The following is an 18,228-nucleotide window of genomic DNA, read 5'->3' as shown; positions in this document are numbered from 1 at the left end:
AAGACTCAAAAAAGGTCACATTTTACTAGAAAACATGTTATTTGTTACACTGCTTTTTTTTCTGTATTCCCAATAATGGTCTTTGCAATAACATATTTCTGATCGATTCATATTGTATTCCCAGAATAGACATGACTTGGACTTGTAATTCCAACCGAATTATTGGCAGACTAAAGATGGAACCATCTTCATTAGCAATTTTTTATAATATCAAAGTAAAGTCACTTATATGCATCAAGATACTCAAGCCCTAAATCTGACACACAATGTTCTGTTAACTGGTTTGATCAAAAGAATCCTTACAGAAGAAAGAAATTCTTTAACTACATAACAATCGAGAGAACTGTAGGAGTAAACCCACCAGCAAATTATTCTCTCACCTTTACTATGGTGTTTGGTTCAATAAAACTAATGGCCGTAAAGAGAGTGATAGTAAGTTACATCCAAACTGGTGGAAATCCTTTCAACAGACCCCTCAAGATACATATTTTTATATACTACCCATATATAATATAGAGGTCTACTATATTTGGAACATGGCAATGCCCTGAGCCTATTTTAATAGCCCTCTAGAATTATAGGTTGATGGTTTCTCTTAATATATATGAGCCCAATATCCGTTGTCACAACCAGACATGTATTCTTTGAGCCCTCCCATTACAGAATCTATCTAAGGGGCAAACAAGGGCAAAAGACTTATTAGAATACAGTCCTGGGAGGAACAGGAATAAGCACAGGTACAGTGATCCCTTATAATTATTGCAACTTTGAATAATAAACTTAGTGCTTTGAGGGAATTACAGAAGCACATAATACAACTGCAAACTGGGTTGAATCATATCATGCAAGATGGTTAAATGCCATGGGAGCTCAAGTAGGATGGAAATGGAGAAAATTCTGGAATTGGATTGCTTGGAATAATTTAATAATGGAACAAAAAATCACCACAAAGGTCTCAGAGCCACCCATCTGTACAGTCAAGAAGCAATTAACTACCAAATAGTTCCATGATAGCATCACAGTTCAGTTACACGACTGTTCATCTTTAAGGAAACAAACGGGTATTAGACTATGACTACACCAGAATGGATAGAAGAATGGTCTAAAAAAAGCATCTAATTAATAAACAAACAAACCTGGCATTTATATAAGTGAAATAAATCAGTCAGAAAAGGACAAATACCATATAATCTCACCCATATATAAGATTTAAGAAACAAAACAAATGAGCAAAGGGAAAAAGGAGAGGCAAACCAAGAAACAGACTCTTAACTATAGAGAACAAACTGATGGTTGCTAGAGGGGAGAGGGGTGGTGATATAGGTAATGGGGATTAAACAGTACACTTGTGATGAGCATTGTGTCTTGTATGGAAGTACTGAATCACTATATTCTACACCTGAAACTAATAACTAGTATTACACTATATTAATGAGCTGGAATTTTTTAAAAACTTGAAAAAAAGAAGAAAAAATTTGGCATTTATAGAGGCTGCAGAAGATAGGTCTAACATTACTGGATTAATTTTAAGATATAAATTCTCTCCATTCCCAGTATGGAGAGATTCACAAAAGTGGATGCCTATTATTCATGGAGATTTGTGTGCCCATTATAATAATATAATTATTGATTTGGACCAATGCAAAAAAATGGCCCATTGGCTGGGTTTTTCCTCAAGACTTAAAACAATTAGGGTCCAATACATTAATCACTGGAAATTCAATCTACACCCTTCAAAAAGTGTCGCGTAATAATACACTGCATAATGACCATGGGTGTCTTTGTGCTTTGCACCTGGGAAATATTATGTGGGGAGACAGAACAACTAATGCAGGGATAAATTATGTAAATGTGATGTTACTTATTGAATGATGGGAACTCAGGAGAAATTCATTGGACCTTATAAGAAAAAACTCTTTCAAAATTAGATTATCAGGCTTCCAAAGAGCTAGTCTTTAGGCTTGGATAAGATTTCACAAGGCATTACAAAATAATCCTTAATTATTTGAAAAAGCAAGCAATAGACATCACGACAGTTTGTAAAGGTACAGTTTGTAAAGGTACCGTGCGGGGAAAGGGCAATTTTTGCACACAGCTAATCAAGAATGTGCTTTAACTACTGGTAAACATACTTAAAGGTTTATTCCCTAAGGGAAATACTACAGATTTTTCCACTCATGTTATGGATGTTTCCATAATTGCTTTGCTTTGTTATTGTGTAGACTTGCTGGATATTTAGGTGGCTGCAAATTGCCTTGAGAAAGGTCGAAAGTTCAATGGACATAGAAAATTGTGGTATTATTATTTTTAAAAAGGGGAAATTGTAAGGATTAGAAAACTGAATTTTCCTTGTTGTCAAAAGGGAAAAAGACCTTTTCTTCCCTCTCTTTCCTTAGAGCATTTCTTTGAGACAACTAGTATTTGGGGTTTTTTTTTTTTAAGACTATTTATTCATGAGAGACACAGAGAGAGGCAGAGACATACGTAGGCAGAGGGAGAAGCAGGCTCCCTGAGGGCAGCCCGATGTGGGACTCAATCCTAGTACCCCGAGATCATGCCCTGAGCCTAAGGCAGATGGTCAACCACAGAGCAACCCAGGTGCCCTGACACAACTAGTATTAGTAAATACTTCCTCTGCCCCTTAGATATGCACATAAATCTTTTATTTTTTTAAAAAGATTTATTTATTCATTCATTCAGAGAGAGAGAGAGAGAGAGAGGCAGGCAGAGACACGGGCAGAGGGAGAAGTAGGCCCTATGCAGGGAGCCTGATGCAGGACTCCAGAATCACACCCTGGGCTGCAGGCCACGCTAAACCTCTGCGCCACTGGGGCTGCCCACGTAAATCTTTTAAAAGGCTAAATAGGTCTCCTGTCAGCATTACAACCCAGGAATGTTTTTCTTAAGGGCCTGGGAGCTATCTCCTTGAAATGTAAACATCAAGGAACAAAGCGTCCTTATCTCCCCATCATGCTGGGACCTTAGCCTGGCTCTGAGCTGTAACTACCTGCTTGTCACAGAAACAGAAGCTTGACTTTGCCTTTGGATAGTGGCAATGAACTAGCACAGATGGCCACCCTAATTGCCAAGTGAATTTAGGATGAAAGAATCAGAGTGAAACGTGCTGTCATCCCTCTTTCATGAAGACAAGTAATCATTTACCTTGAGAACAGACTGTATCTGCTCAGCAACACAAAAGGTCCAAGATTTCCATCTCTGCAATCTCTTTAGTTAATTGCTTGTGATGTACATTTCGATCTGATTTAATGCTTTGCTTACTCAAGAAAATGGTTTTCTTTCTATTCTCCATTTGTGGAGATTTCCTAGGTTGCCAGGAGATTTCAATTTTTTTCCCTAACGTGCAACCAAGCTGATTCTGGCCACTGTGTTTTCTGTAACAAAGTCTTTCATTGATGACTCAGGAGTCTTCTGAGTTCTGTGGACACTGGAAACCGTGACAAGCCAACTTGTTAGGTTATAAGTAGCGGCGGCAGGGGCAGTGCGGGGGAGTCTTCACAGTTCTTGACACCAAGGACCAAGACCAATCTGTACTCACATGGCAAGGCCTATGAAGTGCTTTTGCAGTGTACTCTCAGAGTTAATGGGAGTACCTTGGTATTTCAAACCAGTGAGTGGGTTAGTTAGCAAGACTGCCTCTATCTTCTCCTGTACAAACTTTTCACCAGATAGATGAAGTCCCTTTGGTTGGCCAGTCAGAAGCCTTAATCTCAATGGCTCTGCTGGTGACATTATTATGCCTTTGCCATCAGAGGTGGCTGGCAAACCCTGACAAAATTTAGGGGTCTCCTCACCAAGTCAAGTGCCTGGGAACTCTTGGTGGGTTAACAATACTCTACCCTTCTTGCAATCAAGGAAAAAGTTCCACTTCTTTGAACTCAACACCTAAAAGGTAGCCCAGCATCATACTGGACTCTTTTGGTATGGGAGACAGTTTGTGTCTTCCCTGGACATTCTGCTTGATACTTTATGTTGGCTAAACAGCAAACCAATGTTTTTTTAATGGGGCTCAAACCAACAGGCTGTATAGATAGGATGCTGTCTAGCAAGCTGTGGCACATTCTCTGTTCCCTTTCATGGTCTTAAAAGCTTGATGAGCCTATTGAGCTAACAGTTTATATAACTCCTGATTTTGCCTACTGGGGTCACTAGCAAAGGGAGGTAACCACTACTTGGAAAAGCCTATTGGGGTTTTGGCCTTGTCATCTTCCTTCCACAGCTACTAGCAACATCCCTTATGAAAAACAACTACCAGCTTGTTATTGGTCCCTTGTCAAAACTGCACACCTGACCCAAGGAGGCCTTAAAACTCTCTAGCCTGATAGTCCCAATTTGGGGTAGGTCAAGACTCGATGACTAACAAGATGGAAAGGACACCCCCCCCCAAATCATCACTTGTCAAAAGGAAAGAGTATATTCAAGAGCACAGCTGGCCTGACACCAACAGCATCTTAGCTTTTTATGATAATGAGACAGCTATCCCTTTGGAGGAAATTTCTTTCCCACTCTGCCATGTGGAGCAATGCTGCTGGACTTAATGGAGCCCCTGGTTCACAGAGGTTTCCCCAAATACCTGGACTTAATCCACTAATGGTTTGGCCAAGCTGGAATCTAGCGGTTTCCACTGGGTTCTGTAGCTGTGCTACCTCAACAGAACCGAGAATGGATGTGGACACTCTACTCAGAAGGCAGAACTCAGGGCCATTCCCATAACCCTGGCTAATATTCCCTTTGATATTTATTGATCCTTGACCTATTGCCAATGTCCAGCCATTCAGTCTCCTACGTGGAAGACTACACACTGAGAGATTGGACAGCCCTTTGGTATCATGGACTGTGGAAACAAATTGCAGCTACTAACTGGAACAGTCTGGGTTACCCAGATAGATACCTATGGGAAGGGACCATTCTCTAATAACACTGACTGGAATCAGGCTACTGGTTGAGCCTTCTCTGTCCAGATTACTGCCACTGTATTCTGCACCCATCATCACATTGGACACGGCAACACATCCATCAATATAGACTACTACCTTTCTGATGCAGAAGCTACCACTGCATGCCAAACTTGTGACTCCTTCTGAAAGATGACTGGTTTGATGAGGGAGGGCACATCCCATGAAGTATGGCCCCGCTTGCCCATGACAAACTGTATCACACCTCAGGCCCCCTCTCAGAGCTGTTTCACTGGTGTTGCACCATTGGTGACATTTTTTTCAGGTTAGAGTATTACCATTTCAGTCTGCTCATTTCGCTCCAGCCACACAATTGTGGCTCTTAGAATTAATGTGTGTCTGGTTTTCAGCTTTCTAGACTCTTGGCAGCCTGAAGATGGTTTGCCTTTTATTGCAAAAGCCATGTAGCAATAGGCCAATAGTCAAGGTATCAGTGGACTTCCACACTGGTATTTTTTTGCACTTGAATGGTCTTCTCAAAAATGGACTCAAAAGAATTTCAGACTCTATCTGCCCCATCTCTTCCTGGTCCATATACCCTAGCAAGGCAGTTTGGTCAATGAATATGGCTGTCCTCAGAATAATCTTTCAGTCACTCCCTGGGTACTGATCAGAACAAAAAGTGTTAGGGGTTATATGGACATATTTTGACAATTTGGGATCCTGTCTTAAACATTCCTGGGTATAATCCTCTTTTTTCACCTAATGGCAACCCAGACTGTTTGGTAACCCTCTGGGTGGCAGCCCAGCCAGAAAGCAGGGAGCCCAAGAGATGTAAATCAAATTCTGATTCAGTCATTTTAATTCTCTGGTTGGAGTGACACTGTTCTAGATCCTAAGGATAATTGGTTTAGCATATCACTCACTGTGTCTCCCCACAATGACTTACATGGGCCAAAGTACAGAATGGAACAGATATCTGTAAATTTATTAAAAAACACCCTTGCCCCTCAGGCACCTGACCGCATCAGATGAAAAGTCTGGGAACTAATAGGAGATGGGGCGGGGAGGTTTGAATTTATAGTTACTAGACTAGGCCATATGATTTTTTTATCAGTAGAGGGTGAGCAACAACAAAGAACCTGAAGAGGAAACAAATAAGACCCCAAAGGGTACAGATAAAGGAGGGACATTAATGATCTTGGTCTTTCAGAACCACCCCTGTAGACTTCCTCACAAAGGAAAGTGCCCTGGTACACTTCCCCAAAACAGCTGTAAGGGCCTTCAATTTAACTATCAGGCCTGGCAATACACGCAACCAGGTTCCCAGTAACCTTGCTCCATCAGAAACAGCAGGGAGGGGTCCCAGCTCTGCATCCCACAAGCAAAACAGCTGTCAACACATCTAAATGTCTCCTTTGAGCCACTTTCCCTCAGCCATCACTCAGTCATTCTTGGGAGGCAGAAGAATGCCACGTGGCTGGTGACACAGACACACAGGACTAGCCTCAAGTTCCCAAACAGTACTGAGAACCCTTGACAATGCTGAACTGCACCTGAGCCCTGATAATAGTCAGTGACAGTTAAGAAATACCCCCACTTGTTTGTGATCTTCCTCAAGAAATGACCTGCCACCAAAAAAAATCATCCTTCTCATATAACTTATATAAGGCTGGCTTGTCCACTCTTTCTCATGCCTCTCATAAGATTCCCAAATAACTCCCTTGTTTACCCATGACAAGGTCAAATGCAGACCTTTCTCCTTTTGCCTGAACCTGTGGACAAGGCCAGCACAGACCCTCTAACTCCCTGTTCTTTGTTCATAAATGATTAACTGAGATGAGAAAGCTATCCCTCTTAAACTAGGCAGACACAGAAATAAACATTTCTTTTTCAGCTGACTGAATTGAGAATTTCCCTGATTGCCAAAACAATCCCACCCATAAACCTCCCCACTATAGCTTTCTTACTCCTCCCTGTGAAAGTAAAAGACAAAACCACCCTGCCAAGACACTCCAATTTTCACATCTTAAGTACTCTCTCAACAGCAATAGCCTGAGTAAAATCAGTATTCTGACTTGTTCAGTTTTTGTCTTGGACAGTTAGGTGTCATGACTTGAATAGGACTGGAAGCCTATCTCTGGAACCCCATCTTCCCCACTTAGGTAGTGAGGCTGCAAGCACACTGTGTTCCTTCCCTGACTGGTGATCCAGGGATCCCATGATGAGTTCAGCTCCTCATCCCTGTGTTCTGGACACCATCCGTGGTAGCACAATAAGGATGTGATTTTCATTCTTCCTGTGGTTTTATTTTGCTGCCAGATTTTGTTTAACCTTGGTATTCATTGGAAGCTCTCAATCCAGTTCTCAACCCCTTCATAAAACTCCTGCCAATTACACGCCTCACCACTATGGCAACAATTCACTGCCTCCAAAAACAGCAGAATTTTATAACTAAGGACAACTCAGAATTCCAATGTCTCCTTTGGGGCATGTGAGATCTCCCCAAATGTGTTCATTTATGAAGCACCCTCAAATCTTGGGGCTCTAAGACCTCTCTTTTCACCAATGGTCAGCTTATTCTGTTTGGTACAAAGAGGCTGAAAAATGAGAAAATACCTCCAATCTATCCCAAACTGTATAGTCCCTTAAGGACTATCTCTCTTACTACCAGTCTGCCCCTCCTGCTCCTCCTTCATCCCTAACTAAACTTTACAACCCTTCCTTCACCAGAACCCTCCATGTGTACCACTCTAGTCCTTTCCCCTATTCACCATTCCTCCTCATTCTATAGATTCCTTTTATCCCCACTTCAGCCCCCTACTCCCCCTCTTCTACTGTCTGTGGCTCCATTAAACTCTCCTGCTCCTAATTACCCTCCCTAACCTAGATTACTGCCCTCCTCCAACTGTGATAGAAGGTCAACAACCTGAGTGTGTCGCTGAACAAGGCTTGGTCTTGTTCAGATTTACATGCTGTTGTTAAAGACTTTCAAGGAGCAGCCTGGGTGGCTCAGCGGTTCAGCGCTGCCTTCAGCCCAGGGCATGATCCTGGAGACCTGGGGTTGAGTCTCACGTCGGGCTCCCTGCATGGAGCCTGCCTTCTGCCTGTGTCTCTGCCTCTCTGTGTCTCTCATGAATAAATAAATAAAATCTTAAAAAAAAAAGACTTTCAAGACCCCTGTAAGAACAGAGAATTTAGTAATGGATTCAGACTGGCCTTTGGGGGATAGTCTCCTGGGTTCCCTGATTTATATCAACTAATAAAACTGCTTAGTGGGCCCCAAAGATAGACCTTCAAAAAATCAGAACGCCTCCAAGGCTAACATGCAAATTAAAATCAGAGGGGAGAACAAAGCAATATATAGATTCAATGCAATCCCTATCAAAATACCAACAGCATTTTTCACAGAGCTAGAACAAATAATCCTAAAATTCATAGAGAATCACAAAAGACCCTGAAAAGTCAAAGCAATCTTGAGAAAGAACAATGCTGAAGGCATCACAATCCCAGATTTCAAGATTTACTACAAAGCTGTAGTAATTAAACAGTATAGCACCAGCACAAAAAAAAGACACACAAATCAATGGAACAGAATAGAGATCCCAGAAATAAATCCACAATTTATGGTCAATTAATTTATAGCAAAGGAAGCAAGAATATACAGTGGGCAAAGACAGTCTTTTCAATAAATGGTGTTGGGAAAACCGACAGCTACATGCAAAAGAATGAAACTGGATCACTTTCTAACATCATTCACAAAAATAAACTCAAAATGGATTAAAGACCTAAATGTAAAACCTGAAACCATAAAAATCTGAGAAGAGAACACAGTCAATAATTCTCTAACATCAGCCCTAGCAACATTTTTCTAGATATGTTTCCTCAGGCAAGGGAGACCAAAGCAAAAACTTTTGGTACTAGACCAAAATAAAAGGTTTTGTAGAGCAAAGGAAACCATCAGCAAAACAAAAAGCTAACCGACTAAATGGGAGAAGATATTTGCAAATGATATATCCAATAAGGGGTTAATATCCAGAATACATAAAAAATATACAACTCAACACGAAAAAACCAAACAGTCCATTTAAAAAATGGGCAGAGGGGAACCAGGGTGCCTCCATGGCCATGATCCTAGGGTCCTAAGATCGAGTCCCACGTCAGGCTCCCTGCAGAGAGCCTGCTTCTCCCTCTGCCTGTGTCTCTGCCTCTCTCTATGTCTCTCATGAATAAATAAAATATTTTTTAAAAATGGGCAGAGAACCTGAATAAAAGACATAGAGATGGCCAACAGACATATGAAAAGATACTCAGCATTACTAATCACTGGGGAAATGCAAATCAAAATCACAATGAGATATCATCTTACACCTGCCAGAACCTTTAGGCTCAAAAGATAACAACAGCTGTTGGCAAGAATTTGGAGAAAAAGGAGCCCTCATGCACTATTGGTGGGAATTCAAGCAGGTGCAGCCATTGTGGAAAACTGTATGGAGGTTCCTCAAAAAATTAAAAACAGAAATACCATATGATCTAGTAATTCCACTACTGGGTATTTACCCCAAGAAAACAAAAATACTAATTGAAAAGATCTACGCAGCCCTATGTTTACTGCACCATGATTTATAATAGCCAAGATATGTTAGCAACCTCAATGTCCACTGATAAACAAATGGGTAAGGACGATTTTGTGTGTGTGTGTGTGTGTGTATACATATATGTGCGTGTGTATATATATATATAGACACACATACACTGGAATACTATGCAAGTATAAAAAAGGATGAGACAAGCCATGATGCCATTTGCAACAACATGAGCAGACCCAGAGGGTATTATGCTAAGTGAAATAAGTCCATCAGAGTAAGTCAAATACCATATGTTTTCACTCATATGTAGAATCTAAAAAAAATGAACAAACAAAAGGCAGAATCAGACCCATAAATACAGAGAACAAACTGATGGTTACCAGAGGGGAGGGGAGTGAGGGGATGGGCAAAATGGGTGAAGGGAAGTGGGAGATCTAGGTTTCCAGTTACAGAAAGAATAAGTCAGGGGAATAAAAGGCATAGCATAGGCAATATAGTCGATGGAATTATACTAGCATTACATGGTGACAGATGGTAGCTATACTTGTGGTGAGCATAGCATAATGTATTAGAGAAGTTGAATCACTATGTTGGGGAGAGACTTTTAGAATCCAGTCTCACTGTCTTCCCCTCAAAAATGTATTAGAGATACAAGATTGCAGGGACGCCTGGGTGGCTCAGTGGTTGAGCATCTGCCTTTGGCTCAGGTTGTGATCCCAGAGTTCCAGGATTAAGTCCCATATTGGGATTCTTGCATGGAGCCTGCTTCTCCCTCTGCCTATGTCTCTGCGTCTCTCCCTCTCTCTGTCTCTCTCATGAATAAATAAAAATCTTTAAAAAAAAAGAGATTGCAGACAATGAAGACATAACTTGATCTCTAACTACAGACACAGATTAGAAAATACTTGAAAAGATTACTCTGGTCTTGCTCTTGACAATTACACTGCATCCACCTTGGTCAGTAACTGTTCATGGCTTACATCCAGAAAGTAAAGACATTATCCAAAAACATAAATTGGTGAACTACTCTTCCCTCCTAAATACATACACTAGCTCAACACCAGAAGGACTCCACAAATGAACACAGTGCAAACCCATGATTAGAAGGAAACAAGCCAGGGCAGTCTGCTCCCTATAAAAATTCCACAGACAGGGACACTTGCAGATATCATTATTAAAGAAAAGCAAAGGGGCCCTAGACTTGGGATTTCTTGGCCTTAAAATACAAAAGGGAACAAAAGTCCAAAAATCCCTCTCCCCAATGGCTTTCCTCAAAGGGACCCTCCCACTTGTGCCCACAGCTGACTCAGTGTGCAAGGGGAAATGATCATCTCTGAGCCATGGACATCCTACCATCTTACTAGTGGAAGCAAGGCAACACATTTCACTACTAATACCTCTTCTTCTCCTACTGCCCTCCCTCAGAAGACACAAACCATACCTGTGGTGGAAATGGATAACGTGCAACACAACTTCCTTCCATCTAAACCTCCTCCTGTCTTACCAGGTTCTCTCAGTACCCAGCACCATGTTCTGCTTAGCTCCACTACTGCAGTAAGCCTCCTGGCAAAACACAGCTCTTTTACGTGAACCAGTGAGCTATAAGCTCTCTATTTGTGTCTGTATGTGTGTTTACGTGTCTGTGAGTAAGTAATACTTTCCTACCTCTAGGCAAAAATGAATAGCCCTCAAATTCCCCCAAATTAGGTAGCTCTGAACTCCTAGTACTCTCAATGTGCTTAAAACAAAGTGTTCTTACAGACCTGAACTCAAATATTTTAAGAATTCAAGTTCAAATAATTGAGGTAAATCTTTGATGAATGAGACTAGTTTAATATTGTCAGTTAATAAAAAACAGCCACATCTTCTACATTCCCAGAATCAAGTATAATACAAGCATACTTTTTTTATTGTAACCAGCTTTTATTTATTTTTTTTAATTTTTATTTTATTTATGATAGTCACACAGAGAGAGAGAGAGGGGCAGAGACACAGGCAGAGGGAGAAGCAGGCTCCATGCACCGGGAGCCCGACGCGGGATTCGATCCCGGGTCTCCAGGATCGCGCCCTGGGCCAAAGGCAGGCGCCAAACCGCTGCGCCACCCAGGGATCCCCCAGCTTTTATTTTTAATGATATAGAGGAGAAAAAAAGAGAAAGTATCCCAGCACATTATTTCTAAAGGGTACTACTTTTAAAACTTTGGTTTATTACATTTGTGTGTGTATGTGTATGTGTATAGCATGTGCATATGTGTGACTACAGTCAGGGTGTATACACTGGTCACCATGTAAAATGTACTTCGCCCCCTGAATCATAGTTCAAAATGTTTAGAAAAAAAGACATTTTAAAACATACTTGAAAGCCTTTGCTTTATTTGCAAGACTGCCTTTAAGAGCAAGCAAAGCAACAGGCTACAATGTCATTTTCCATTATATAAAATATTTGCCTGAAGAATCCAGGATGTCTGACTGAAGTCTACAAACTGAGCATCTTTCTCTGTCCATCAAACAGCATTACTGGGGAGGTTCTCAGTACATCAGTGCTTTGTAGACAACTGCCACCATACTTTTCATTCCAAATTGCCATCAATTGCCAAATCACTGACTTCTTTTCAGTCCACTGGAGGCTGACTCTTACATACTCATGTTAAGAGTGGACATGACTGGACAGAAGAGATGAATAGACATTTTTCCAAAGAAGACATCCAGATGGCCAACAGACACATGAAAAGATGCTCAACATCACTCATCATCAAGGAAATACAAATCAAAACCACAATGAGATATCACCTCACACCTGTCAGAATGGCTAAGATTAACAACTCAGGAAGCAACAGATGTTGGCAAGGATATGAAGAAAGGGAACCCTCTTATACTGTTGTTGGGAATGCAAACTTGTACAGCCACCCTGGAAAAGTGTGGAGGTTCCTGAAAAATTTAAAAAGAAAACTATCCTATGACCCAGCAATTGCACTACTAGGTATTTATCCAAAGGATAACAAAAATTCTGATTCTAAGGGATACATGAACCCCAATGTTTATAGTGGACTATCAATAATAGCCAATTACGGAGAGAGCCTAAATGTCTATTGACTGATGAATGGATAAAGAAGATGTGGTATGTGTACACACACACACACACACACACACACACAGAATAGAATATTACTGAGCCATAAAAAAGCATGAAATTTTGCCGTTTGCAACGACATGGATGGAACTAGAGTGCATTATGCTAAGTGAAATAAGTCAGTCAGAGGAAGACAAATACCACATGATTTCATTCATATGTGCAGTTTAAGAAGCAAAACAGATGAACATAGGGGAAAGGAAGGAAAAATAACAGATAAAAACAGAAAGACAAACCATAGGAGATTCTTTACTACAGAGAACAAACAGGATTGCTGGAGGGGAGGTGGGTAGGGCTAAACAGGTCATGGGCATTCAGGAGGGCACCTGTGATGAGCACTGGGTATTAAATTTTTTTTAAGTCATGAGAGGCACATAGAGAGAGACAGAGACATAGGCAGAGGGAGAAGCAGGCTCCCTATGGGGAGCCTGATGCAGGACTTGATCCCAGGGCCCCGGAATCATAACCCAAGCCAGAGGCAGATGCTCAACCACTGAGCCACCCAGATACCCAGCACTGGGTGTTATATGTAAGTGATAAATCACTAAATTGTACTCATGAAACCAATACTACACTGTATGTTAACTAACTTGGACTTATATAAAATCTTGGAAGAAAAAAATAAAATCTTTAAAAGAAAGTTGACCAACAATCTAGACAACCATTCCCCTCAGCACATCCCATTTGCCCTTAATGATCCATACTGGTATTTAAAACCACCCCACACTGTCAACCCCTACTGTTCAGCATATGCTAACTACACCTTATCCCCCAACATAGTTAATGCTTGAGATCTCCAAACTCCATAACTCCATTTTCTCAGGATTGAGTGTAAAAAATATATATAGGGGCACTTTTCATCCCTGGTAACCATCATTTTCTCCCTACCACTTTCCAGTCAGCCTTATGGACCTTGCTTGGTTCTACCCAAAGACGCTTCCTCCTGAGGAGTCATGCTAAGGTTAACCACAACCATTTATTAATAACAGTTTCCACAATGCAAACACTGGCTGTGATCCCTATGATACTACTTTTTATGTGGCTGCCAGCCTACCTCTGCCTTCCTCACACCAACCTTTCCTGTGTCTTTGCAATCCTTGTTCGGGACCTTCAAATGTTGAAAACCAACAGCCCACCTGCTGACCACATGTCCCTTTGGAGACTTATACAACCACTCCAAAATAAGCCAACTATAGTGTGTTCTTGAACTTCCCTGGGAAATCAGCAATTCTCTCTTTATGCACCATTTCTTCATGAGGGCCATTTCACCCACCAAGGGAATTCTCCAACTAGAAAAAATAATTCAAAATCGCTCCTTAGCCCTTGCAGAAGTAATAAATACCACTTCTACCTTAGGAGTACTGTAAATAAATTTAAACTCACTGGCCCAAGTCATTCTGGCAATCATGTAACTCTTGACTTCCTTCCTAGTCAGGGAGATATCTGTGCCATAGCCAACAACATATCTCATTGCACTTGGATGCATGCCACAGGCCAAACAGAATAGTTAGTCATGATATTCAAGAAGGTTAGTTGGCTTTCTAAGGTTGATATGAACAGTTTGTGAAACATGTTCTCCTGGCCAGAATATAGGATCCTGCCTTTGAGGTATATTGCAAAGATTATTAATCCTTCTCGTGTTTATAATCTTATGCCTTGCAGTTGGGGATGCATCCTTCCCATAGTCTTAAATGCTACTATTCAGGCAGTCTTGACAAATGATTCAACAACATATCATAATCCAGCAGACCCGAGAACAACTACACCTCCAACTGACTTTGCACACAGAGATCAAAACTAAACTGACAGCTTTACATGTAGATTGACAATCCACAAACCTGGATTGATAATCATAGACCCAGGCATTCCCATATTGCCTTATTTTCCAGATATATTTAAGGACAACCTTATTGTTATCTTAACAAGAGATGATATTGAATTCCACTTGAGCCCTGAAAACAGCAATAGTTTAAGAAATCACCTCATCCTTTTGTGTTCTTGAAATAATTTATAGCAAAGAACACTTTTCCCCATATGCTTTAGGTAAGACTTGCTGTCCACTTGTTCTCATGACCCCCATAAGACTCCTGGATTTACCTGTGACTAGGCCAAACACAGACCTTTCCCCTTTTGTTGAAACTGCTGAAAAACCAAACACAGACCCTCAAACTCCTTATTCTCTCTCTCATGAATGATTCACTGACATTGGCTTAAAGTAGCCAGACACAGAGAGAAACATTTTAAGCAGAGATTTCCCCTGAATGCAGAAACAATCACACCTGTAAATCACCCTACTATAACTTGTCTACTCCTCCCTCTAAGAGTAAAAGGCAAAACCACAATACTGAGACACTCTGCTCTTCAGATCTGGGGCACTCTCCTGACTGCAACAGCCTGAACATAATCAATTTCCTTTCTTGCTCAGTTTTGTCTTCAACAGTTAAACACTACCAGCTGGCTGACAGGTCACATTGGAGGCAATCTCAATCTGTGTCCCCAGACTGCTAAGGGTCCTATTTAGAGGGCCCCCCCCCCATTGTAAACAACACTTTCATCCAGGGGCTACACCCTGGAATTGTACTTTATGTGTGAAAGCCAGCTATTAACTTGCCTTCCCCTCGCCAAAAAAAAAAAAAAAAAATCACAGTGCTTTGCATCTTAGGGGTGGTCGTTAAGATGGAGACTGGTGGTTGAGGTAGCCCTTAAAACAACTCTGGAGATCTCTCCAGAAGGAAGCTATCCTTGGTTTGCTACAAGGAGCTTCCTAGAAGGATAAATGGCTTGTATATTTATGTGCATCCTGAGGGAAGGTATTCCTATAACAGGGATCATCCAATTAGAAAAGGTGGTAAGAAATTTGTTCCTGGGATCCCTGGGTGGCGCAGGGGTTTGGCGCCTGCCTTTGGCCCGGGGCGCGATCCTGGAGACCCGGGATCGAATCCCACGTCGGGCTCCCGGTGCATGGAGCCTGCTTCTCCCTCTGCCTGTGTCTCTGCCTCTCTCTCTCTTTCTGTGTGTGTGACTATCATGAATAATAAATAAAAATTTAAAAAAAAAAAGAAATTTGTTCCTGATTTTAGCTGAGGTGATCAATCATACTACTTTGGCCCTGGAAGGCATTCCGGTCAGCCTCAACTTGCTATACAGATGATGAAATTGCCCCACTGGGCCAAGGCAGAAACTGTGCAATTACTAACACGTGCTGCTGCATCTGGATTAGTGCCTCAGGCCAAGCAAAAAGGTCACTATAGAAACCTAAGGAGAAAAGCACCTGGCTTTGTGAGGTGAACCTTAATGACTTATGGGATTTGTTCAGCTGATTGAGTCTGGAATCCTGGAGGTTGTGGCTGAGCAAAATACTGCAGCATGGCCTCATTCTGCCACTTGGAACTCTATAATCGCTTTAATTAAATGCTGCATGAGACAAACAACAGATTTGGCCCTGGCCTCCATGAGTCAGATTAATCAGAGTGGCCAATGGAATAGCGTACTTATGAGAAAATTTGCAGAAAGCAAAACAATATAGAAATGGTATTAGATATTATGGATATCCAGTGGATATTGCTGGGAGACAATTCTCCACGGGACTTGCACAGTTCTGCATGTCTAGTGAGCACAGGCATGGACCGCCCTTTGTTCTGGACTATCTTTTCAAGGATGTTTGCATGGCAAACAGCCTTAGAACATATTTGTGCCACCCTCCAAGGCAAAGGCCAGGTTTGCTTACTACTCATTATAAAAGATTCAGGTAATCTAAGGAACCCGCTGTGTGGGCAGATGTCACACAGGCCTTTTCATATCACCTCATAGGGAACTGGCACAAATGCGAAGACACCGGCTACTATTACCATGGGTATTAAGTCCTCTTTCTCTGACCCAGGAGTCTCAAGACTTCCGCCAGCATCCAGGCCACTGTGGCAGGCTCACTCGTTAGTTTGCAAGTAGAATAAAATCTCAGACCCGGGGATCCCTGGGTGGCTCAGTGATTTAGTGCCTGCCTTCAGCCCAGGGTGTAATCCTGGAGTCCCGGGACCGAGTCCCACATTGGGCTCCCTGTGTGGAGCCTGCTTCTCCCTCTGCCTCTCTCTCTCTGTGTCTCTCATGAATAAATAAATTAAATCTTAAAAAAAAAACTCAGACCCATTCCAGTTCTTGACGAGACACAGGACCACAATGCAATGATATGGATGGTTCTAGACAGTATGATGCTAAGTAAAATAAGTCAGAGAAAGACAAATATTCTCTGATTTCACTCATATGTGGAATTTAAGAAACAAGACAAACGAACAAAGGGGAAAAAAAGAGAGACAAATCAAGAAACAGATTGTTAATCATAGAGAACTGAAGGTTAACCGAGGGGGGGAGGGAGGTGACAGAGATTAAGGAGGCCACTTGTCATGATGAGCACCAGGTATTATATGGAAGCATTGAATCACTATATTGCACACCTAAAGCTAATATAACACTGTTCACTAACTGGAATCAAAATTAAAACTTAAAAAAATGCAATGTTTGGACTTCATTTGGATTCTGATTTGAAGGAACCAACTTCAAAAAGACACCTGTTCAGCTGTCTTAAAAATTTGTGTAATATGTTGGCAGACCTCAATAAAAAAAATGAAGTAAACAAACAAACAATATAGAAATGAAGTTCCTGCCCCAATAGTAGGTAACAAAGAAAGAATTATGACTAGTAAACAAAGTGAAGTGGAAATGAATAAAGATTTTTAAATATAATACAGAAAAATATGGAAGAGAAGAAATTCAATATGCATATAATTTGTGTCCCTAGAGACTGACCCAAATTGGACAAGCTCTCAGAATTCAAGGAAAGCTTATAACAAATAAAAGAACTCTTGAAATAGCAGTACAAGACTCTTATCATGACTCATACTGGACAATTAATAGATACTGTTTCAATAATTAGATTATTTTTTATAACATTAATGTTATAAAGGTACCCACTGAAAGAACCAAAAAAGAATTCAACCCTTTCAAATTACTAGAAGGAACCCAAAACAAAGCAAAATGGACCATATAGTGAAAGATATTTTAAAAGTAGCATTAAAACTAGAAGGCATAATATTAAACACACCTTTTCAAACATATAGAAAAAAATGCGCAAGGACTCAGAATGACAATGGTAAAAAGGATGAGCAAAGGTGTATCAGGAAAAGCCAGCAGAAAGGAAGCAAGGTCTCCATTTCAAAACCAACCAGAGGAGAATTCCGGGACAAAAAAACTAAATAAGACAGAGGAAGACAATTTATAAAGATAAAAGACTAGATCCAAAATAAAGAATTCTGGACATCATCAAAGTATAAGGAAGTGCCCACAGAAAGGAAGCAAGGTCTCCATTTTAATGTCAGTCAGAGGTGAATTCTGGACAAGTATTAAATAAGACAAAGGAAGGCAATTTATAAAGATAAAGGACTCAATTCAAAATGAAGAATTCTGGATGTCATGAATCAACCCCTATTGCATCAGTGACAATCCCTACTGTGAGTTTTGGGAAGAGACTTAAGTGTGAAGTGCTCAACTTTGATACTTTTTAGAATCAAGAATGGATGCTGGGGAACCCTGGGTGGCGCAGCGG

The 18,228-nt window shown here is 41.0% G+C and overlaps 1 protein-coding gene across 8 annotated transcripts in view; it reads right to left on the bottom strand.

Moving 5' to 3' along the window:
* The window catches only part of ZNF81 (zinc finger protein 81), a 102,896-nt gene that overhangs the window by 63,477 nt on the left and 21,191 nt on the right, over positions 1–18,228 (bottom strand). Inside the window, exon 1 of one of the 8 annotated variants that reach the window (XM_055337458.1) lies at positions 10,944–11,057. The exons of the other annotated variants lie outside the window; for them this stretch is intronic. Coding sequence (XP_055193433.1) covers positions 10,944–10,985 — 42 coding nt within the window. The 5' untranslated portion in view covers positions 10,986–11,057. Of the gene's footprint in view, positions 1–10,943; positions 11,058–18,228 lie in introns of those variants that run through there. 8 annotated transcript variants of the gene reach the window in all.

This window comes from Nyctereutes procyonoides, unplaced genomic scaffold, assembly GCF_905146905.1.
Source record: "Nyctereutes procyonoides isolate TBG_1078 unplaced genomic scaffold, NYPRO_anot_genome, whole genome shotgun sequence".
Taxonomy (NCBI): domain Eukaryota; kingdom Metazoa; phylum Chordata; class Mammalia; order Carnivora; family Canidae; genus Nyctereutes; species Nyctereutes procyonoides.
The sequence above is the reverse complement of the archived record's forward strand: the minus strand, read 5'-3'. Positions and strand labels throughout refer to the sequence as shown.